At 50.4% G+C, this 23,055-nt stretch overlaps 1 protein-coding gene across 6 annotated transcripts in view; it reads right to left on the minus strand.

The window, feature by feature from the left end:
- TBC1D22A (TBC1 domain family member 22A) overlaps positions 1 to 23,055 on the minus strand; it is a 397,174-nt gene that overhangs the window by 358,109 nt on the left and 16,010 nt on the right. For 3 of the 6 annotated variants that reach the window (XM_037846180.1, XM_037846179.1, XM_037846184.1), the window contains exons 2-5: positions 10,217 to 10,338; positions 9,939 to 9,995; positions 8,573 to 8,895; positions 2,259 to 2,438 (exon numbers count right to left, since the gene is read on the minus strand). In XM_037846180.1, coding sequence (XP_037702108.1) covers positions 2,259 to 2,438; positions 8,573 to 8,895; positions 9,939 to 9,995; positions 10,217 to 10,338 — 682 coding nt within the window. Of the gene's footprint in view, positions 1 to 2,258; positions 2,439 to 8,572; positions 8,896 to 9,938; positions 9,996 to 10,216; positions 10,343 to 23,055 lie in introns of all 6 variants that reach the window. The other 3 variants (XM_037846182.1, XM_037846183.1, XM_037846181.1) reach the window with 2 other exon arrangements.

The following is a 23,055-nucleotide window of genomic DNA, read 5'->3' on the forward strand; positions in this document are numbered from 1 at the left end:
AATGTCTAAAACATGCTCAGACCACAGGAAGACGCTCAGCTAGGTGTGCTCAGCCTCCACTTCCTACCTTTGGGTGAGACTCAAGTGAGGAACTCAATAGCCACCCGCCTCTCCCCTCTCCCACCCTCCTCGGGGAATGCTCTGGGAATGTGGCTATAGCGGGGTGAGGGCCAGGGGTTGGAGAACAGCTCTCGAGTCGCTTGCAGTAACAGAAAAACAGGAATGACCTAAATGCCCATCAGCGGGGGGCTGGTGAAATAAAGCACGACACCCACAGAACAGTGAACTGCAGAACATGACAAAGACTAACGGGCGCTCCACGTGCTCTTACGGAAAACAGCGTGTGAATCCTAAAACGCGAGGAGCAGAGAAAGAATGTAGACCGTGTGGAGGCAGGGAGGCCAGAGTGTCCCCACAAATCACTTCTCAATCACAAATGGGAACAGAGGAACCTCTCAGTGGGAAAAACCTGGCAGACACCACCTTGCCCAAGTGGTCAAAGTTCACCCGTCAATTATTAGGACAAACCACCAGCCAACACCCCCTGCTGTGACGCCCCAAGAAGAATGCAAATCTTCTAAGTGACGTCCCTGCCAAAAACCAGTAATCCACATTTCATCAGGCAGAAACATCAGACAAATCCAAATCGAGGGGCATTCTATGAAAAAAACTGTCCTACACGCTTCAAAAAAGTCAAGATCAAGAAACACAAAGGCTGGTTACTGTTCCAGGTTAAAGGAAACTAAAGAGACATGACCATTCAATGCAATTCATGACCCTGCACTGCGTTCTAGACTGGGAAAGAAAAAACACACGGACGGCACTATTGGGACAACAGGCAAGATGTAAACATGGACTGTGGCTTAGGTACCAGGACTGTAGCAACCTTAAATTTCCTGATTTAAGCAGACTGTGATTAGATAAAAAAAAGTCTCTGTCTACAGTGAAATATTTAGGGGTAAAGGGATGTAATATCCCTAACTGACTCTCAAATGGCTCAGGAAAGAGAGAGAAAGAATGATAATGGAGAAAATGTAAACAACTGGTGAATCTGGGTAAAGAGACCATGGGAGTTGCTTGTACTATTCTTTCAACTTTTCTACTAGTCTGAAATCACAGAAAATTAAAAAGTTAAAAAAAAAATATGTGCACACACCCCCTCTGGAAGGAAACTCCTGGCATAGTGAAAAGGAAGGGGAAGTGGAGGCTGGGGGTACAGAGGAAGTTGACTCACTGCTCACTGTGCATCTTTTTGTGCTTTTTAAGCTGTGAAGGTGTTAAGGATTGAAAAAAATAAATTAAGGAAAAGAAAGCACCATGAGGTGTGGAGCTGGAACTGCAGTGGTGCTGGGAGCTTATGGGCCCTGTCCAAGGCTGTCCACGGTGTCCCCAAGCACACTGCTTCGGCCGGGGTCCTTTGATTCCCAGGACTGCTGCACATGCTCTCTGCTGTGTCTGCAACCCACTTCCCCTCATCCCTGAGCCTCCCTGAGCCTCCCAGAGCCGGATGGAGCACCCATGACTCCGTGGGGCCCATTCACGGGCGCTACCCACCACCTCCTGGCCACGCCAGGCATTTTGGCTCCAGCTATCATACTTCGGGCACACATCCTGTCTCTGAGTGATTTCATGGCCAAGACCACATCCTAATCCTCTTTGAAACTCTAACATCTAGCGCTGAATGGAACTCAAAAAAGATCTGCTAAACAAATGAAAGAATGTATCTCCAAGGGTGAGCTGCAGCAGCCTGGGGATGTGGCCTGGGGGCCACACTGGCGATGGGCTCCCCGGCCGGCTCTGGCTCTCCCGCACACGCCCAGCCTGTCACGGTCCACCTCTGCTCCCGGCCCCACGGCCTGCCAGCCCCACTGCGAGCCAAGTCAGAGTCAGTTCCGTGAACCCCCGAGCTGCTCTCTTCCTGATACTAGTGAAGAGCAAGGGGGCCCAGTCCAGCCCCAGAGCTCACCAGGGGTGGCTCTAAGAAGCTGAGCCAGTGCAGTTGGGACATCAGGGAAAAAAAACGGAAAATACATCAGCAAATTGTTTCTGAAAATACATTAACAAAACATGTCTAAATTAAGCTAGCCATACAAAACTATTAGTTGACTAACTTACTGGCATTAAAGCACAAACTGATCACCTTTTTATAAGGTGAACTACTCATGGAAGGAGGGGCCGAGTCTTCCAAGGACCTTTATCTACTTCACAAACAACAACAAACAGATGGACGCGACTTCTTCACCCGACGAGGAACTTACCCAGGTCTGTGTTGGGACCAGCAAGAAGCTGCTTGAACTTGTCCAGCCGGGAGGCCTCGCGCCCACTGAGCGCTGAGCCGCTGAGGACGCTCTGGCCGGAGGGCCCTCCGCTCAGCACAGCGGGCGGCGTGTGGGGGAGAGACTGGGACCGCTGCAGAGGGGCCGAGGCCTGGGCAATCCCTGCGAGGCAAGAGAGCAGAGGGTCAGCATCCGCCTCCTGAACTCCTCTCCCCGGCCAGGTTTTCCGTTAGGAACGCTACCCATCTGCTGCGTCACTTTCCGGTTGCATTGTGAAGAGGACCTGAGACAAATGCCAGCAACATGGATGTGAATGCTGCCGAGTCACAGCTGCCCCCTCCTTCATCACTGAGCACTGGGAGACCTTGGTGTCTGAACAGGACAACAAAACCATCTGAGGCCTTTGAAATCCACCTGCTTTACCAGGAGAGCCATGTCATTCATGCCCAGCATGAAAGCAAGACAGTGACATCCAGAAAGCTCCAGCCCATGCTAGAGGTTGTGTACTGGTCTGTGCTCCCTCCCACGGGGGCTGCGGGGCACAAAGCAGGGCCGGCCTGGGGGCTCAGCCTGAGGGCCAGTTGGCGTAGGCAGGGAAGGAGGGTGCTTGCCTGGGTCCCCGGGGCCTGAGCAGAGAGGGCCAGCCTCGGGGTCACACATGGAGAGACGGGAGGAAGCCCACAAAGGTGCAGAGATCAGCAGGCTACGCCCAGCAGGCACAGTGACCGGGGGTGGCACCACAGCAGCCCGCCTGCCCCCACCAGGGCCTCAGCCCCACTCCTGCCTGAGCCACCTGCCCCCCACACAACCCTGTGAGGGAAGTTCAGGCAGGGACTGTCATCCCGAGGAGACCAAGAAACCAGGATAGGCAAGGGACAGACTGGAGTGCGAGCCTGCAGTCCCCTCACCCAGGGCGGCCCCTGCCCTGTGCACCCAGGCCCCCCCTGAGCCTGGCGACAGGCTAAGGCCATGTGGGCCCCCGGGGGCCAAGGGGCAAGGGGCGGCGGCACACCCACCTAGCACCCAGGGCCCAGACTCAGGGCAGTGGACGGAGCACCACAGGGACCGACACGCAGGAGGCCTGAGAGGCTCTTACATCCTCTGTCCACATCCCAGCCAGCGTCCTCAGGCTTTAAATCCAAAATCTAAACTAGAGCAAAAAATAAACTCCAGGAGACAGAGTAAGGAGAAAACCACCAAGAGCCAACATGCTGCCCAACGCCCACTTCTGGAACTGCTGACGAGCTGGGAGGTGAGGAAACCCCCTGCTCTCCCTCCTCCCCATGGACGCACTCTTCACACAGACGCCCGGAGGCCAGCGGGGAGTGGGCAGCTGTGGCCTCAGGGCAGCATCTGACCTGGTTCGGGCTCCAGAAAAGCCTGGCAAAGTGGAGCGCAGAGCTGGGAGACCACCGCCCCTTCCCCTCCATTCCCCAGCACCCGCTCCCCACCGAGGCGCCACCTCACAGCCAGGGGGCACCTAGGTGAGGCTGCCCCACTGGGCCTCGATCGGAAGACCTGGGAATCAGGCTCTGGAGGAAAATGCTTGAATGGTGAAGGGGGCACAGTAGCGGGTAGGGGCTCAAAGTTCCTTTTCCCTCCTCTAAAATCTATCCCTTTGACTGCATTTCAGCAGGAAGAACAAGTCCCATACTCTATCCCAGAATTAAATGTCCTCAGCTGTACTCCCTGCACTCTTCGGACCTGATCCATCCAACTGTTAAACGCCTCACTTTCCCCTGAGCAGACCGTGATTCTGGTCCCCCTGAATGGGACCGGTGGGACTGAAAGGTGCAGGCCTGACGACAGGAACAGGCAGCGTGTGTCGGGAGCCAAATCGCCACATCCTAAACCTGATGGCAAAGCCTCAGGTTCAACAAAAAACATTACTGTGGATGTGCCGCACAGCGGCGGGCGTGGCCCCTCGACGGATCCTGGCAAAGCCTACCACCGATGGACTATTGCAATGCTGATTCTTTTAATCTTTGTGCTTCTGCTTTCTCTTTTTCTTTACTAATGTAATAATTTGGGATATACTCTGGATAATAACCAAAGATATGACAAAGTGTTGGGCACCTTCCGATGATTTTACCTTTCGATGAATCCCCTCCTCCACCTATGAGAAAGCAGCCACCCCGTTTAGCCGCCTGAAGCCCCCTTGCCCCTTTCCAGACATCCTCCTTTACACAAGTTCCCCCTTTGACATCCAAAAATATTTCACTGAGAAAGCGATTAGAAGGCCAAAGCAGAAGCAATGTAAACCACGTAATTCATCACCCGGTTCCTTGACAGGCCCCGTTGTTTGCCGAGGTTAGAACTGAATCAGGGTCAACACGCTCCACTAGTGCCTAATGGCTGGCCTCGGGCAGCCAGAGCATACAAGAAATTCTTTGGGCACCCACCCCACGGGCTTATGGTACGAGAGTAGTTCCTCGTATGAGCCCACAGCTAATTTACTTTAGGTACAAAAACAAGCCCTTCTAAATAATTAAAATAGCCAAAACAGAGATCATTACTGAGAACAAGGAAGAATATTATGAGGAACTTGGAAGGTCTGCACCGGAATAGAGTTGTCTTAACATAGGGATGAAAACACACACTGCTCGGTCCCCCCGCCCTGTTCGGACCCCAATGTCCCCTGGAATTGAGTAACAATGGTTTTGTGATTTATATGCTGTGCTTGCCAGCTCTCACCCGCGTGATCCAGGTGCAGAGCTTATGTAACTTTGAGCTATAAAAGAAAATCACTTTTTCATTAAAATTGTCGGAGCCCTGAGCTTCGTCCCAGACACTTTGCGTGTCTGTCTCCTTCCTTGCTGCGCCGACGCCGACCCCCACTTTAGGACCCTGTCATGTTTGCTGAGGCAGGACCTCGGCAAGCGTGAGCATCCACGCCCGGCCTCTGGGGTGCCCACGAGATCCAGGCTGAGCCACCCACAGTCAGGGTCACAGCAAGACCCCGACGTGGGCGGCTGCGCTCGGCCGAGGACACCAGGGCCCGCTCTCAGCAGCTCCCTGCTGGGCAGGGGCTTCCACACCCACCCCAGCCTAAAGCACAGTCTTGCGATTAATCAGAAGGTCCAGGTGACTAATCAGCCCACCGCACCTGACCTCGGATAGGAAGGGGACAGGCAGCCAAAGGTCAGGAGTGCCGGAGGCTAAAGGAGAAGGCACACGAGCCCTGGCTTACACGGTCCCTGCATTTTCAGCCCAACCATCCATCCAGGGCTCAAGGCCAAAAAGGACGACAACAGGCAGTCCCACGGCCACCGCAAAGGGGTGTCCTCCAGCCCCCCAAGGCTGAACCAGGAAGGGAGAGGAGGCCATGTGCGAGGGGCACATCCACACAGCCTGAGAACATGAGAAGCAGCCCTTCAACTGAACTGAGCCACATGAGATGGAATGTTCCAGGAAACTTAGAAGCGCAAAACGCTGTTCATATGAGTGGGAAGTAAAAGGGAACTCAGGCACCAATCAGCTGGAGCAGAGACAGCCCCTCCTCACCATGGACCAAACGTATGTGGGTGCTGTGTGTCCACTGGGGGTGGAGTGCAGCCACGAGCACCAGGGTCACCAGACCCTTAAAGAAAATTCTGTTGACTTCAACAAGCATTTATGTAGCCACCCAGGACACCAAGGAGAAACAAAGGTAAGTAGGACATGGCCCTTGGCCCTAAGAAACTCGCACAACATGCAGATGAAGCCTGCAGACAAACACAGCACCCTCATGGGGAATCCAGCCCCACCAGGCCCTGGCCGACCCTGGACACCAGGTCCAGCACATTCCCTCAGCCCTTAATCCCCTGACCCCACAGAGCTTCCCCTCCAGGCAAAACCCTGTCTTGTCCTCAAACTCCTCTCTGGAGCGTTCCTTGGCATTGCTTCCGGCCCAGCTGCTTCTGGATCAAGTCCACGTCTCTGAGGCTCCACAGATGGCACCAAAATCAAAGTATTTACTTGCATGTCTGTGTCACCCCGGGCTGTCAGTCAGCACATAGGCACCGAGGGCACCCCTCAGCCAGGAGCTGCCAACTCTGCGAGGGCAAGAGCTGTGATCTGCTCATCTTCGTGCCTCCTCCAAGGCCCAGAGACCTGAAAAGAGGCCCATATTGCCTCCCACCTCCCCAACCCTGCAGTCCCCAGCCAGCAAGGGACGAATCCCTAGGAAACAAACGGCTCAGCCTCTAGGGCAGGGTCTCCCCACCACGATGGCACTTGGGGATGGGTCACTGCACTTGGGACCGACCTGTGCCCTGCAGGGTGCTGAGCAGCCTCCCTGGCCCCACCCACAGAGGGAAGAAGCTCCCTGCCCACCAGCTATGAAAGCCAAAAATGGCCCTGGACACTGCCACATGTGCCCTGGGGCAGAATCACTCCCAGAGAGCCACTGGGGCAGGGCCTGGGCCAGCCACCTTGGGCTGAAGGGCCAGTCCAAGTGCTCAGCCAGCAGTGCGGGGAGACCAGCCTCGCTGCTCCACTTGGCGCCTCAAGAACAATTTCTATTTCCTGGGTGACATGAAGCCTGATGAGTTAATTGATTACAAGGGTACTTGCCACATAGCAAGTGATCAATAAATGTTAGGTGGTATTATATTATTATGTTGAATGTTCAAAAAGGCTTCCCAGAATGCAAACAAAGGATAAGGAGCTCCAATTCCGAGGCAGGCAGAGCCATGGGCTCCCTTCTCCCAGCCCAGGGGGGGCCTAGAGTTTCCTTCATCTTGTCCTTCCAGAAGAGGGGAGCCCAAGGTGTCAAAGGCCCCCCATTCTGGCTAAACCTGCCCCCTCAGAAGCCCCCAACCACATAGCATGCAGTCTGACTGCTCTCACTGAGAAGGGCCCCAGCCCTAGGGACTGTGAGGACCCCACCAGCAACTTTGCAGAGGCTCCAGCCAACCCCACGGACACCAGACACTCCCTCCGGTGCTCGCAGTGACCCCACATCTGCACAGCCCAAGGTGGAGGGAACTCAGCGACCCTGCAAGGCTGGGAGGCGGCGTGCGCCTGGCCCCAGGCACCCAAGTGGCCCTCCGGACTCGCTCCTATCTGCCGCCAGAATTTTCAGGCCATTTGCAAAAGCCAAGATTAGATTCCATTTACAACCTCAAATACTGCCAACTTCACCATATTTTAGAAAAAAATCATTTTGATTCCAAAACAAAAACTGATCAGATGAACTAATTCATAGCAGTCTCATCTAAGGAGACATGCAACATTGAGAAGTGCATCAATTCCTAGAGAGGGTTTCCAAGCAGACCAATATATGAAACCCACCCTGCATCCACTAGCTGGGTAGTTTAGGCCACTGAGACAAGTCTCGATTTTCTACCCATAAAATTTGGGGAGAGCCCCTGGGAGGCCCAGAAGCCAATGGGGGAGGGAGTTGGCTGGCCTTGCCCAGAACCGCCACACCTCCCTCCCTCGCCTCCCTGGCGGTGCTGCTCACAGCAGCCCACTCAGCAAGGTCACCTGACCACCCGACTGAAATCACACCCGATGGCCCCCACCCCGCACCCCCATTTCCCACCTCTGTCGGCCCCTGCCCCTGCGGCTCACTGCCCGACGACTGGCTGCTCGGCCTCTGTCTCCCCCACCGGTGCTCCACGGGGCCGGGCTTCCTCGGTTTGGTCCACTGGGTGCCCCAGCCTTGGAGCAGTAGACACTCACTACGTGACTGTGTCTGTGGTTTCACTTCACAGGCCCTCAGATACATGAAGAACGAAAGTGACAAAAACAGTCTTGAGAATGGTCGAGTGCCAGGCCAACGGGGGCAAACAGAGACGTGATCCCACCCATGAGCCTTTCATCTGAAGAGGACAGTGACCAACTCGGACCCCACCACCACACAAACCTGAGCCCGCAGGACGTGTCCCTGGCAGGCGTCCCCACAGCTGCCTCGGGAGCACCGGCGCAGGGGCTGCGGGCCAGGCTACTCGCCACCCCGTCGCACCTGGAGGCTCTCTCTGGATGCGCGGAGCTGCGTACTGCACAGGGAGGCACAGCCTGCACCCTGTGCTCTCGCGGCCCTCTCATCACCAGCCTTCAAAGCTCACACGAGGCCAAGAGCCACACACCACCCTGCTACCTGGAGGGGAGAGGCACCCAGCTGGGAGGACGGAGGAGAACCCGAGGAGCTCCCCTCCTGCTGAGAGCCCTGCAGAGTCTCCCAGGACGGCCTCAGGGCTTCCCGGGGCACACTCCTGCTACAGGTGATAGCGGGCACCCCTCTTGCTTTCCCACCCTTGGGCAGACTCTGCCGGAAATGCACACCCCACCCCTCGGCCCACCGGCCCTACCTGCAGGACAGGCCGTGTGGCTCTCGCTGACAGACTTCACCAGCCGGAGGTCGCTGCTGGAGGGTGGCGGAGGCGTGGCCGCAGGCCCCGGGGGTCCCCGCTGCGGGGGCTGCTCCCGCCGCTGGCTGTGGTTGCGCAGCACGCGGTGGGCCGTCTCCATGACCACCGCCGAGTTCAGGCTCTCCGCCGCCATGGCCAGGAGCTCGTCGTCGTCCTCGCCGGCATCCCAGGCATCGCTGGTGCTGCTCTCAAACTCCTGGAAGGTGCTGACCCGCTTGGCCTTCAGCGGCGAGGCCGGCACCTTGGCGGCGGGCTTGGGCAAGCTGCAGGGCAAAGGCAGCCTTCACTCACACATTCAGGGAGTCAAGAGGGCACACCCCAAAAAGTCAGAAAAGGGTCCCCAGGCATCAGACACACATACAAGCGTTCACTCCAGTCCAGCTGACAGTGGAGTGAGGAAGAAAACACAGTTCAGAGACATACAGAGGAAAACGTGGCAAAGCACGTGGGAGTTCAGAGGCAGGGAAGTCTCGAGGGGGGTCGCAATGCACGGCCTCTGCCATCTGACAGAGACAATGCAAGGGAACATGGCACTAGATGGCAGGGTGCTCGTCATGGCCCCCAGCCTCACCCTGGCCAAGTCTGCAAACTCAACCTCTCCACAAAGTCCCTAGGCAGGGAGGGGGCCAGGGAGACCATCCATAGAACGTGGGCTTTGCAATATGGATTCAGATGCATTATGAGCCAAACAAGATCCCCCAAAGTGACCACGCACACCACTGGCCCACACTGGGAGCCAGGTAACTGCCCGGCCACCCTGGCACGACCCTCCTCCTCCCGCTTGCCTCTGACGGAGGAGCCAGGACCCAGTGGCCAGGCAGGCTGTGAGCAGCTGGGCCGGGGATGGAGACGGAAGGGGAGTCAACCAAACACCATGAGCAGGCCCGGGAGCCAGGCTCTGCCCACCGCCTGGGGGTGCCAGTAACAGGCATCCCTGCAGGGCCTGGAACTAGGCTCTGCCCTCCACCTGGGGGTGCCGGCAACGGGCTCCCCTGCAGGCTCCACCCCATCCCAGCAACGCAGGCCCCAGCAGCCCGCCCCAGATCCACTGCATGGAGCTGTGGCATCCACGTCTGCCTTCACCGCTGAAGAACAAGCTGTGTTAGGGCAGCGCAGTGTCTCACACAAAGCAACTGCCCAACGGTTTGCTCAATGATGGAACACGTGCCTCTCTTGGAGGACTCCCACAGAGCTAGAGGGAAGTGGGGGGGAAGGGGCGAGCATGGCCCTCTTTCAAGCATCCAGCCAAACCTGCCCCCAAAGGAGTACACAAGAACAGCCTCGTGGAGATGAAAACGTCACTTACGTTCCGTGTAACAGTGGATCGAAAGGGGGATGCTGGGCTCCATACACATGCTGGATACTGTTGGAAAAGAAAGGCAAACCAGTTAGCCTCTCGCCAGCTGCCCCAGGAGCTCACCACTGACCTGTATACCTGAGGGGAGCGACCCCTGTGGCCACCAGCCACCACAGTCATCCTCCAGCCCCCCCACAAGGGATGGACGGCACCACACAGACCCGTACCCCACTGGCAAGCAGAGCAACCCGTCTCTCCCTGAAAGGTGCACCCCAGAACCAACGCACCCACGACGGCGCCAAGAGCTGCTGGGAACCGGGTAGCTACCCTGCAGCTGCTCACGGACCGTTTCCCAAGCAAGGACTGAAAACTGATGACATGCCACCTGCAAATTCTCATCCGGTACCATCTGTCTGAAGAAGAAGTGAAGAATCACAAAAAGAGGATAAATGTAACTTTTTAAAAAATTTCATTGTTTTATACTGAAAGTGATATGTTCATCATAATAAATCTGGAAAACAGATAGAAATGAAGAAAACGGAAATAACCGTGTGGCAGACTCTATGGGTCAGCCAAGCAAACCCACGCCACCACCCCTTTCCCAGAAGCTGGCTAGAAGATCTGGCTCAGGCCAGGGAGAAACACATGGAAACTTTTACTTTTCCAAAAGGAGACGGGCTTGGTGTGGTGGTTTGAAGCTGTATGGAGCCCAGAAAAACATGTCCCTAAATTTACTCCATCCCTGTGGGGGTGAACCCGCTGTAAGCAGGGCCTTGTGATGAGGCTACTTCAGTTAAGGTGTGGCCCAGCCCAGTCAGGAGGGTCTTAATCCTCTTCCTGGAGACTTTTGTAAGTGGAATGGAATTTAGCCAGGGAGGGAGGGAGCAGCCAACAGCTGAACATCCACGGAGCCTGGAAGAGAAGGGAGAGGCTGGGAGAGGCCATGTGCACTGCCATGTGACGGAAAAGCCAAGGACCAAGGACCACCGGCAGCCAGCCCCAGAATACCTCAATCTGCCGGAAGAAAGCATCGCCTTGATGATGCCTTGATTTGGGACTCTCCTTGCCTCAAAACCATGAACAAACAAGTTCCCATTGTTTAAGCCCTCCCACTGCACAGTATTTGCTTTGGCAGCCAGGAAACTAAGACACTTAGCTAGCAGCACTTCATCCCCAGCTTCTCCCTCTCCTTCCTCCCTGGATCAGATGTGGAAACTTGAAGTCACAGGTGAGAAATAACGCCACCCGTTAGAGATGACAGAGCAGAAGGACAGCTACAGGCTCCCAGCGTGGGTCTCCACTGGCTCAGCCAACTGCCATCCCACCCTGGACAGCCTCCCTCCCAAAGGCCATGAACATGAAGTAAATAAATAAACCCCTTGTGCCAGTTTAAATGTATTATGTCCCCCAAAATGCCATTAGCTTTGATGCAATCTTGTGTGGGCAGACGTATTGGTGTTGATTAGACTGTAATTATTTGATTGAGTGTTTCCACAGAGATGCGACCTACCCAACTGTGGGTGATAACTCTGATTGGATAGTTTCCATGGCGTTGTGGCCCCGCCCATTCAGCGTGGGCCTTGATTAGTTCACTGGAGCACTATATAAGCTCAGACAGAAGGAGTGAACTTGCCACAGCCAAGAGGGACACTTTGAAGAACACACAGGAGCTGAGAAAGGAGCTGCAGCTTACAGAGACGTTTTAGAGATGGCCCTTGAAAGCACACTTTTGCTCTGGAGAAGCTAAGAGAGGACAAACCCCCAAGAGCAACATTTTGGAGAATGCCATTGTGAAACGTAACCTGGGAGCAAGCGGACACCAGCCACGAGCCTTCCAAGCTAACAGAGGTTTTAATTGTTCCGCCTTGCTAATGATCAGGAATGCACATCCTTCAGTGAAGGTACTCCCCTATCTTGGACACTTTATGGCCTTAAGACTGTAACTGTGTAACCAAATAAACCCCCTTCTATAAAAGCCCATCCGTTTCTGGTATTTTGCATCCCAGCAGCATTAGCTGACTGGAACAGCCCTATTTGTCGAAGCCACCGGCAGGCTGACATTCTCCCGAGAGGCCACAGTGGGAGAGGGGCACGGTGATGTGGTGATGCAGCACTGTGTAGGGTATGTGCATGTGTGTGTGTGTGTGTGTGTGTGTGTGTATGTAGATAAATGCAGGTGTGGAGGTGGAAAGACGTAGAGAAATGTTTCAGCTTGAAAACACAATGAAATCCTTACCTTTTAACCTTAGTAATGTATCACGACTACTTCCCCCATCACTACTATTCTTCTTCAGTTTACTTCAATACATTTATTTACTTTATTTGAGACCTATGAAAGAATATATGCAGCTATTCTGAATTAAAAAGCAAAAAAATGGGTGAAGGGTGCACGCAATCTCCCTGTACACTTCTTTGCAACCTCCTGTAAATCTACAATTATTTCAGAATAAAAAAAGTTTTTGAAACTCCTCGTTAACAGAACGAGTGCCAGTTCACTCCCCACTGCTGTGAGAAACAAGCACTCTTCCCAAAAGGAATAAATGCTCACCCAATTGTGGAGAAGAAAAGAATTTATTCATGATTTTGCAAGAATGGGCACCCAACCGAACTGTGGGGGGGGGTTGGCGCACAGAACAATAGACCCAGCAGTATTTATTCCCTACACCTAACTGCAAGTCCCTCCCCTGTTTCTCCATTGGCTGTATACACCAGAGGTTACATTCTATTCGACGAGCCTAACTAGCCCGCGCAAATTTGAAACATGCAGCCTGCCCAAGTTGGAAACATTTAAAAAAAAGTCTCCTGTGCAAACTTGGAAGATTTGAAACAAGTCTCCACCCCTCTTTCCTTTGTTCTTGAACTGCACAGCCAGTCTGAGCTAGTTTGGTAACAACTTATGAACCTGTTTAAGGAAACTCTACCCCCTCCCCTGTGTCTCTGCCTTGCAAGGACAGTGGGCGTATAAACAGGAGGACCGGCCACCGATTATATCTTGGCTTCTTGACCCTCTGCCATTCCCCTGAGCTGCCCCCACCCTGTGTGAAAGCTAAACTTAATCTAATTCTCACACTGCCTACGCCCCCTCCCTGGGCAGCACCACTCCTAGTTTCACTCCAGCCCACTGAATGCACCATAATTTGTGTAAGCAATGTTGACTGTGAGACATTTACATTGTTTCCAACTATTTGTGGTCATAAAAATGCAATAAACATCCTGAAGACAAACATTTGCACACAACTAAGATAACTTCTTGAGAACAAATTCCTAGAAACAGAATACCCGGAATACCAACTGTGCCGTGAAAGCCTGACGTGCAGCCGCATCGCTGCAGGAAGAGCAGGGCCACCCGCCACTCTGCCAGCCACAGCTACAGGGCCCAGTCCGAGGGAGAAAGTGGTCCCAGCACTGGCTGTGTGCATTCCTGATTATTAGCTAGGTGGAACAATTAAAAAAAAAACAGTTGTTCACTTCTACTACCTGTTTTAGTAAATTGCCTGTTTGTCCTTTTGTCCACTTTTCTAAGGGGTGTTCACCCTTTTCGTACTGATTTCTAAGAATTCTTTGTAAAAAGTTTCCTTCTTTGCCGTTCAGGTGGTGTGGTCGGCAGAAAAATGGCCCATAATGTCCACATCCTACTCCCCAGAAGTGAACATGTGCCCTCACAAGGTCTTCCAGTTTGCTAATGCTGGCGGAATGCAAAATACCAGAAATGGATTGGCTTTTATAAAGGGACTTTATTTGGTTACAAAGTTACAGTCTGAAGGCCATAAAAGTGTCCAAACTAAGGTGTCAACAAGCAAATACCTTCACTGAAGAATGGCCAATGACATCCAGAACATCTCTGTCAGCTGGGAAGGCACGTGGCTGGCGTCTGCTTGCTCCCAGGTTGTGTTTCAAAATGGCATTCTCCAAAACGTCAGCATCAGTTTTCAACAGCTGTCTTCAAAATGCGTCTCTCCGCTGCAGCAGCTCTGAGCTCCTTCTGTCAGAACTTTATAGGGCTCCAGTAAACTAATCAAGACCCACGCTGAGGGGGTGGAGCCCATATTTCCATGGAAAGAATTTAATCAAAGGTCTTGCCCACAATTGATTGAGTCACATCTCCACGGAAACATTCAATCAAGTGGTTACACCTTAATCAGAAAGATCAATCAATCAGCCCCAAGACTGCATTAAAGAACATGGCATTTAGGGGAACATAATACATCCAAACTAGCACACAAGGCAAAAGGGAAAATCAAATCATTGCAGAGGAAAATTCTAAATTTAATGATGAAGCAATAAATCATTTTCATTTCTGCACATCTGGTGAGGCACTGCTCTCCAAACTGAAAAAGAAACCCAAAGCCAGAGCTCTGCCTCTTCATCCATTCACCCATTTGAGACCCGTCAGTGGTGGGCACCAGCCCTAGGCATGGAAGATGGAGACCCCACGCAGCCCGGCCACAGGGAGGTCAGGGTGCGCAGTGGAGATTCAGGTTGGATGTTTGTACAAAAGACATGAAACCCACAGAAAAGTGAAGCAGAGGCCATGCGAGCCACACTGCATACCTGGGACCCCATTCAACCCCCTCGACAGCCTCTGATTGCTCCAGGTTTCTTTCTATTTCGAGTGTGAACACTGACAACAATAAAGCATGGAGAATGGAAATAGTAGTTAACACATTTTTAGCATTATTCTAAACTCCTGTGTTAACTCACTTAATTTCCACAACCCAACAAGGCAGATACGGTTCTTCTACTTTTTGAAGATGGAGAAACTGAGGGATAGAAAGCTTCAGAAGCCTGCACAAAGTCACACACAGGTAGCAGGTTGCAAAGCCAGTTAAATGGCATAACAAATACCCCCCTAATACCACCTAGAGATTTAGTTACATAAAAATCTAACATTTTATTATTCAATAGAGTTGAAACCCTCCCCCACAAGTCTATTCTCCTACCTACCTCCTCAGAGATAACTACTTACATGACTTTGGCATCTATAATGCCCAAATTAAATGTTTATATTTTTACTGAAGAGTTATGGATCTCTAGGCAATAAATAATGCTGTTTTGCCTATTGGTGCAGTTTATATTAATGTTACCATTATATATATTATATATCTTTTTACAACTTTACTTTCTCTCAAGATTAATTTTTATGTATCAATGTTAATACATCCTACTCCAGTTTTGTTATTCTGTGAGGTTTCACTGTGTCTGTGTAAAGGAGGGTTGTTTTAGCAGTAAACCAACTTTTCAAAAGACAATTTCCAAGGAAACATAAAACAGACCAAAGTAGGCTGTGCTGGTGAAGGTTGGAAAGAATAAGAGCCTCACCCACTGGACTTGCCCCTGGCCACTCAAACAGAAAGAGAGAGAAGATGCAACTCCAAAGAACCACAGCAGGACTCCGGGGGAAATCACCAGGAAAAAAAAAAAAAAACAAAAAAACACTGAAACAGTCACTTCATAAAAATATGTCGCCTCAGAAAAATGATAGAGGAAATCAACAAAACCAAAAGCTAGTTTCTTGAAAAGATCCACAAAATTAACAAACCTTAAACTAGACTGACCAAGGGGGAAAAAAGAGATAAGACCCAAATTACTAAAATCAGAAATGAAAGAGCGGACATTACTACAGACCCTATAGGAATGAAAGGATTATAAAGAAACCTGACGAACAACTGGAAGAAAACAAATTAGATAACCCACTAAGAAGGCCAAAATAAAAAAGGCAGACAATTATAAGTGATGCAAGAATGCAGAGAAAACAGAAGCTGCATACACTGCTGGCAGTAAGCTGCTTTGTAAAACAGTTTGGTGGTTCCTCAAATGACTAAACATAGAGTTACCACGTGAACAGCATTCCATTCCTAGGTATATACCCAAGAGAAATGAAAACACATATGCCCACAAAAACTTGTACAAAAATGTTCATAGCATTATTCATAATATCACGAGGTGGAAACCACCCAAGGGTACATCAACTGAAGAACAGATAAACAAAATGCAGTCTATCTGCATCTGGAACATTATTCAGCCACTAAAAGGAATGAGATATGGATGAACCTCGAAAACATTATACCAAGTGAAAGAAATCAGTCACAAAAGATCACATGTTATATGAGTCCACTCATAGGGAAGTCCAGAATAGGGAAATCTATGGAGACAGAAAGCAGATTAATGGTTGCTCAGGGTAGGAAGGATAGGTGTTGGGATGATAGCTCAGGAGTACAGGGTTTCTTTTTGAGGTGATTGATATGTTCTAAAATTCATAGTGGTGACAGTTGCACGATTCTGCGAATACATTAAAAACCATTTGAATTCCACACTTTAAACGGGTGAATTGTGTTGAGTGTGAATTATATCTCAATAAAGATGTTATAATTTTTTAAGGCAATTCAAATTCCCCCACATTCTGGACACTTGCTGAAGGATGATCCCTGCCACCACGCTTCAAGGAGGCTCAGAACAGCCATGTAGAGAGTCCGTGTAGAAGCTAACAGCCCTGGCAGAGGGCCCAGCAGACACGAGACAACGAGAGAACCCGCCTTCGTGTGTTTTCAGTGCCAGTTTTCATTCTTCCCGCTGATACCTCATGAAGCGGAGATGGCTCTACTTTGCCATCTGAATTCCCAATCCAAAAAATCCATGAGCAGAACAGAATGGCTGCCATATGCAAGAAAAAAAAGACAGAGAGATACATGGCCCGCTTAGATCAAGCACAAGCTATCCCCTGTGGTCCATGGTCCTCTTCCTGAAATTCCATGGAGAGCTCCTGACCGTCACAGAAAGCTTCTGGGTTCAAGAACCAAAAGGCCTGGGTTCAAGTCCCAGCATCACCACTTATGAGCTGGCAAAATTTTAACAAAGTAATTGCTCTGAGCTTTGGTGTTCTCATCCCAGAAACGAGAGTAAGAACATGGCTGAAACGAGATAACCACAAACAGCAGCAATTTGAATACGGCAAAGTGATCCACAAACAGCATTTACCAATCTTGATAATCTATCTTTACTTGAATATCTGTATTCTTTCTATTATTATCCAATAAATTTTATGGCTCAAAACCAGGAGGCATCTGGGACCACGGCCCACTACTTGCATGTCATTTTCACAAAAGCCTTGCAGCATTATCACATTCGTGGGCCAGCTCCCTCTCAGTATAGCGGGAAGCTCATTATTTCTTCCTGGGTAAACCACTTGCGTTTATTGAGCAGAAAATGTTCCAACAAAGTTCAAGCTAGCACTAAAAGGAACCTCACTTTATCTTACTAAAATTGCATTTTTATTTGATCTTGCATCGCTAAAGAAAAACAGGCTTCAACTAGAGCCGTTTTGAAAGAACAAGTGGAAACTAACACATCTACCTCGTTTCAAATAATGAAATCTTTCTTTAAAAGAAGAATATTAACCAATAAACCTTTTAATAAATTTTACTACTTTAGAACATTACAGTAGTTCATTGTTTTAAAAAGAGCCCTAGTGATTCCTTATGAAAAGCAGACACACATGATGTAATTCTACTTCTAGGTATACACCCTGGAAACACCCTAGCACAAGTACAAAAGGGAGATGAGTTCAGTGATATTGATAATACTAAAACAAAAAGAAGTCAGATAAATCTAAATGTCCATCATCGACCCAATAGTGAATAAACAAACTGTGGAATATATACATATAACGGAATACTAACCACAACAAATATGAAGAACCAGAGCTACATGAATCAATACAAATTTCAAAAACATACTGAAGAAAAAAACAAGTTAAATATATACAGTATATTATTTACACAAAATTTTAAAAAATATAACATGACACAATATATCGTTTTTTTTGGATACATCCATAAGTGGTAAAAGATCCTCCTACCCGCAAGGAAATGAAAGCAGTGACCATCTGGGGGCACAGGACATGGGGGGCAGGACTCAGAGTTGGCAGCTTCAGCTTAACAGGTGTAATATTTCACTTCTTACGCTGGGTCAAGGGCACACACAGGCTCATTATTTAATCTCTGTGCCTTTTTGGAGGTCTAGAAAGTTTCATAACTTTTTTAAAAGATTTGCTTTGGCTCCACGAAGGTGAGTTGTTTGTGCACTAGACGTGGATATGGCCACCGGAGCCCTGCCCCGTTCACCTAGATGCATCAGAAAATGAGGTACTCCTCAAGGACGGGGTTCTGGTCACGACAGTCCTCCCACTTCCTTTCACGTTGCACAGAGAAATCTTTCCATCAAAAAGCTCACCATCATCAGCCAGCAGGGAAATGCAAATCAAAACCAACGCAAATGCAAATGAGGCACCACTTCGTACCCACTAGGATAGCTAAAATCAAAAAGACAGAGAAGAGTAAGTACTGGCAAGAACGCAAAGAAATCAGAACCCTCCTACATTGCTGGTGGGAATGCTAAATTGTGTAACCAATTTGGAAAAGGCTCTGGCAGTTCCTGAAGAGATGAAGCACTTACTACACGATCTGGCAACCCCACTCCAGCTATATACCCAAAAGAAATGAAAATATACATCCACACAAGAGTTTGTACATGAATGTTTATACCAGTATTATTCACACAGCCAAAAAGTGGAAACAACCCAAGTGCCTGTCAACAAATGAATGGATAAACAAATCCAGACGATAGTGTATTATTTGGCCTTAAAAATAAATGAAGTACTGGGACACGCTACAACATGGACGAGCCTTGAAGGCATAATGCTGAGGGAAAGAAGCCAAACATTGTATGACCTTTTTGAAGTGAAATGTCCACAATAGGCAGATCTAGAGCGACAAAAGGTAGATTTGGGGTTGCCTAAGGCTAAAGGGGAAGGGGAAAGGGGGTGGGGGTGGGGGGTGCCTGTTAATGGGTCCAAGGTTTCTTTTGGGGGAGATGTATATGTACTAAAATTGATTGTGGTAAAAGTGGCACAACTCTGTGAATATCCTAAAAACACTGAATTGTGTACTATAAATGGGTAAATTGTATAGCATGAGAATTATAACTCAATAAGGAAGTTAGAAAAGAAGGGCGTCCTCCCTGACCCTGGCTGTGTCCAGGAAGGCCAGCACACCCGTCAGGGGCGCGTGATAATCCAGGTCCTGGTGGCAGAGAGCCTGACCAATGTCCTGGCCAGCCTTTAAGCAGGTCCCTGACACCTACGCTCTTCTCTGCCCAGAGGAACAGAAGTTCGTAAGGCTACTGTCACAGAGCAGAACATTTCAGGGTACTTCCCGTGAAAACAACAGATGTGTTATCATCCCCCAAACAAAGAGAAGGAAGACTGAAGAAGGACTAATTTGTTCCCAGCAGACAGCAGGGAGAACCACTACTTGTGTTTTCTGGGTCCAATTTGTGTATCCCCCTGAAGACTGTCCACTCAAGCAGCCCGTGGAGACCCTCAGAAGAGAGAAGATTGAAAACTAAAGACGAGACAGCGGCTGACACCAGGTGAGAGGGAGCAGTACAAAGGACAACATGGCAGAGCCAGGCCTGGGGGGGGGGGGGGGCAGGCAGAGGGTGCTCCTGGGGAATCTGCACATGAAGAGGAGCCCCAACCAAAAATGCCTCCCCTGCAACAGCCCTGAAATTCTCAACAAAGTCACCTCTTTCACATAAGGCATTGGAAGAAGCCATCAAAAGATCACCCTGGTAAGGGGAATGAAGACGACCAAGAATGGGGCAAAGCTAAAGGAGAAAACAACAACCGGAAGGAGAACCTTTAGGCAGATGAGGTTTTGGCATGAGAACAGTCCGGAGGCAAAAATGCCCAAAGGAAAAGATGGGCAACTGACATCAACACCTGCGAGACTCCGTACAGGGCTGACTTTACAACATGTTGCCAGGAAAGTTTCCAAAATCAGCTCATCATCAAATACTTCCTAGGGTGGACGTAGGACACAGGTAACTGCTAGAGCAAAAGAACAAAGATGGAAACGAGCATAACGTGACAGACCACAAGTCACAAAGGAAGAGCGACTAGAGTCCAAAGTTGCAGGGTCCCTAGGTGCTGATAGTAAGAAGGTGACTCTTTCTGTGTATCCCGGCAAACTTTTTTCTGTTTTGAATTTTTAGAGTGATGGTTAGGTTCACATGTCAACTTGGCCAGGTGATAGTGCCCAGCTGTCTGGTCAAGCAAGCACTGGCCTAACCATTACTGCAAGGACATTTGTGGCTGGTTAATAAACTAGAAGGCTGGTGTATTAAATCATCAGTCAATAGACTGCATCTGATTACATCAACAAAGGGAGTGGCTTCCACAATGAGAGGATGCAATCAGCTGGATTTAACCCAATCATTTGAAGACTTTTACAGGAAAAGAGAAAGAACTTTTATTTCTTCTTCAGCCAGCCAGCCTCTCCTGGGGTATTCATTGAAGACCTTCATCAGAGTTGCCAGCTCACTGCCTGCCCTACTGAATTTGGACTCATGTGTCCTGCTCTATGGAATTTAGACTCATGCGTTCTGTGCTACAGAATTTGGACTCATGCATCCCCACAGTTGCATGAGATGTTTTTATATAATCTCATTTTTACATATATCTCCTGTTGATTCTGTTTCCCTAGAGAACCCTGACTAACACACAGAGCCTCTACACCAAGATGCTGGCTTTGAGACAGAACTGGTGGTACAACATTTTTTTTTTTTTAATTGAAGGTTAAATAGCAGTGAGTGAAAAACAGCATGGGTGAAAAAGTGAAGGGCAAGAGGAAATAAAAGTATGGAAAAGAAATACACCTAGCTGCAATGTTCTGAATATCATAAAATAAACGAGGACTCATATTACCACATTTATAATCAATCAGATACATGAAGCAGGCAGGCAAATCACCTTGTCGTCAGTCTGCAGCTCACGAGCCTCGCTCCTCCCAGCTCAGCCATCACTCAAAGCCCCTTGGGCTTCAACAGCGCTTCTCTGAGATACAAACTAAATAAGCAACTGAATTTACCGTTAGGTGTATTTTAACACATAGTGACTCACCCAAGATTTATAAAATATACTCAGAGAAGTTTTCCAAAGAAATTAACTTCAGAGGAAAAGGATGGAAAACCATTACTCCTACAGTAAACAATTCCATCATCCCCTCCTCCCAAGCCTGATCTGAAACTCACGTCCGCCCCAGAGTCAACTGCAGAAAGACGCAGCCCCTGCAGGACCCAAACCAAAGAGGGTCTCCCAGGGCTGTCCCACGGCTGACAACCCAACCATTCCGCCCGGCGCCAAGGCTCTCCCTGTCCTGCAAGGTTCTTGGCCATCTGGCCTGTCCACTCGTCACAGCTTGCGTCACACTGAGGCTGGGGGGACCATGGGCAATTATGGAGGCAAACGAAAAGCTGTTCCATGAATGTCTCTTTGAGTAGGTCTTGGATATAAGCAATAAATCTTTCCCGTGTAAGACAAAGGCAGTATGCGTTTATTATAGAAAACACATTAAAAAAAAAGTACTTTGGAAAAGGAAAGTACTTTGAACGCAACGCCAAGAAGTACAGACAAGTCTGCAAACTGGGCAGCCAGCCGTAACCGGGTCCCTTTTCCTATCTTCCTTTCCTCCCTGCTGCTTCTCACCTCAACCTTTTCCTGCTCCCTCAGCCCCTAAAGCCAAGTCCTATATCCTCCTTCCTTCACACCGACATGAAAGAAGTCTCCCTCCCGACCTCACCCATCAGCTCTAGGTAAATGATTCTAGGTAAATGTGTCTCCAGGCCAAACTCTGTGACACACACAGCATCTCCACCCCTACCGAGGACCGACCTGGCCCCTGCCCCTCCCCAGGCAACCCCCCTGAGCTCTGGTCGCTAGAACCTTGAAGGCCGCCTGCCCTGAGTGCATCTTGCTTTGGGAAAGGTGCACATACCCAGATATTTTCCCAAAACTTGCACGCAGGCCTCTGGCCTTCAGCCACCTTTGTCCCCCAGCCCTGTATAATTGAGAGAGTGGTCACCAAAGGCGCTGACATACTGAAGAGAACTTCTAGCCGTCTCACTGCCAGCCCGCAGTGGCTGCAGCTCTCAGCACGTTAAGTTCCCCTAGTAAAGGCCTAAGGCCTGGTCACCTTGGCATACAGTGCCTGTTTCCTCAGAATCTCAACAGGCCCCACTGTGGGGCAGTTTGGGGCAGTCCCAGCCAGGCCTTCACAAGCATTTCTTCTTTTGGGGTGAGTCCTGCAGCTGATTCAGTGGGACACAACAAAAACCACTGCCGACTCTCAACCATGAAGTCACCCCCAGATGGCCTACAGCCCCCTCAGAAACATACAGGTCACCATAAAAATCACCCCATCCACTGCCACTCCCGCACCTACTCCTCACAGCATCTGGGCCTGGGCCGAGGTCACCCCTGCTGGCCAGTCCCTCGGGAGCAATGTGGTGTGACCACCCCACCCACCCCTCGTGCCCTCTGCTCCCTGCAGCCTCCTGGTTCTCCCTGGGCCGTGTCTGGCTCCAAACCACCTTTCGTCCCCACTGCCTGAATCAGGATTCCACTGCCCCACATTCCAGCCCCTTCAGCCTCCTTCTGGGACTCAATCTCTACAAACGGCAATCCCAAACCAAAGGGCCACCCTTGTGCCCTGCCTCGGCCAGGCTGTCCAGCTTCAATCAGTCTCTACGTCCTCCAGGTCTGTGTCCAAAATCTCTCGCTCTCCTCAGCCCTGGCCCATGGCCCCACTGAGAGCAGGAACCATGACAGTCTCCCAAGGCCGCCTCTAGCTGGGACCCTCAGCTCCGTCCCCCACACCAGATGAAGCTTCCAAAACGCAAATATGGTTGGCTCACTCCCAGCTCAACATCCTCCCAGGCCTTCCTGCTGCCCTCAGGAAACAACCAGAAACTCTTAGAGGCCCACATGTTCCCGGGCCCCACCGGCCTTCTTTCAGGCCTGGGCTGCCCTCTGCCCTCGGCGGAGCTCACCCACAGCTCGCTCCTTCTGTCTCTCAGCCTTGCTCCTTGTCCAGGTCCTTCTTGCTCACCTCCCGCCCTTTTGGCAGGATAAACATCTATGGACTAACCGAACTGCGACGGCTTCCTGAAGTCTCCCTGCCCTCAATTCTCTCTCCCACGGCCACTGGCTGTCCCTCTAAATCCTGGCTTGGCCTCATCCCAGCTCAGCAACCTCAGGAGAATCCTCTGACCTGCGCCTCAGTCCCAGGCC

This window comes from Choloepus didactylus, chromosome 8 (assembly GCF_015220235.1).
Source record: "Choloepus didactylus isolate mChoDid1 chromosome 8, mChoDid1.pri, whole genome shotgun sequence".
Classification (NCBI taxonomy): Eukaryota; Metazoa; Chordata; class Mammalia; order Pilosa; family Megalonychidae; genus Choloepus; species Choloepus didactylus.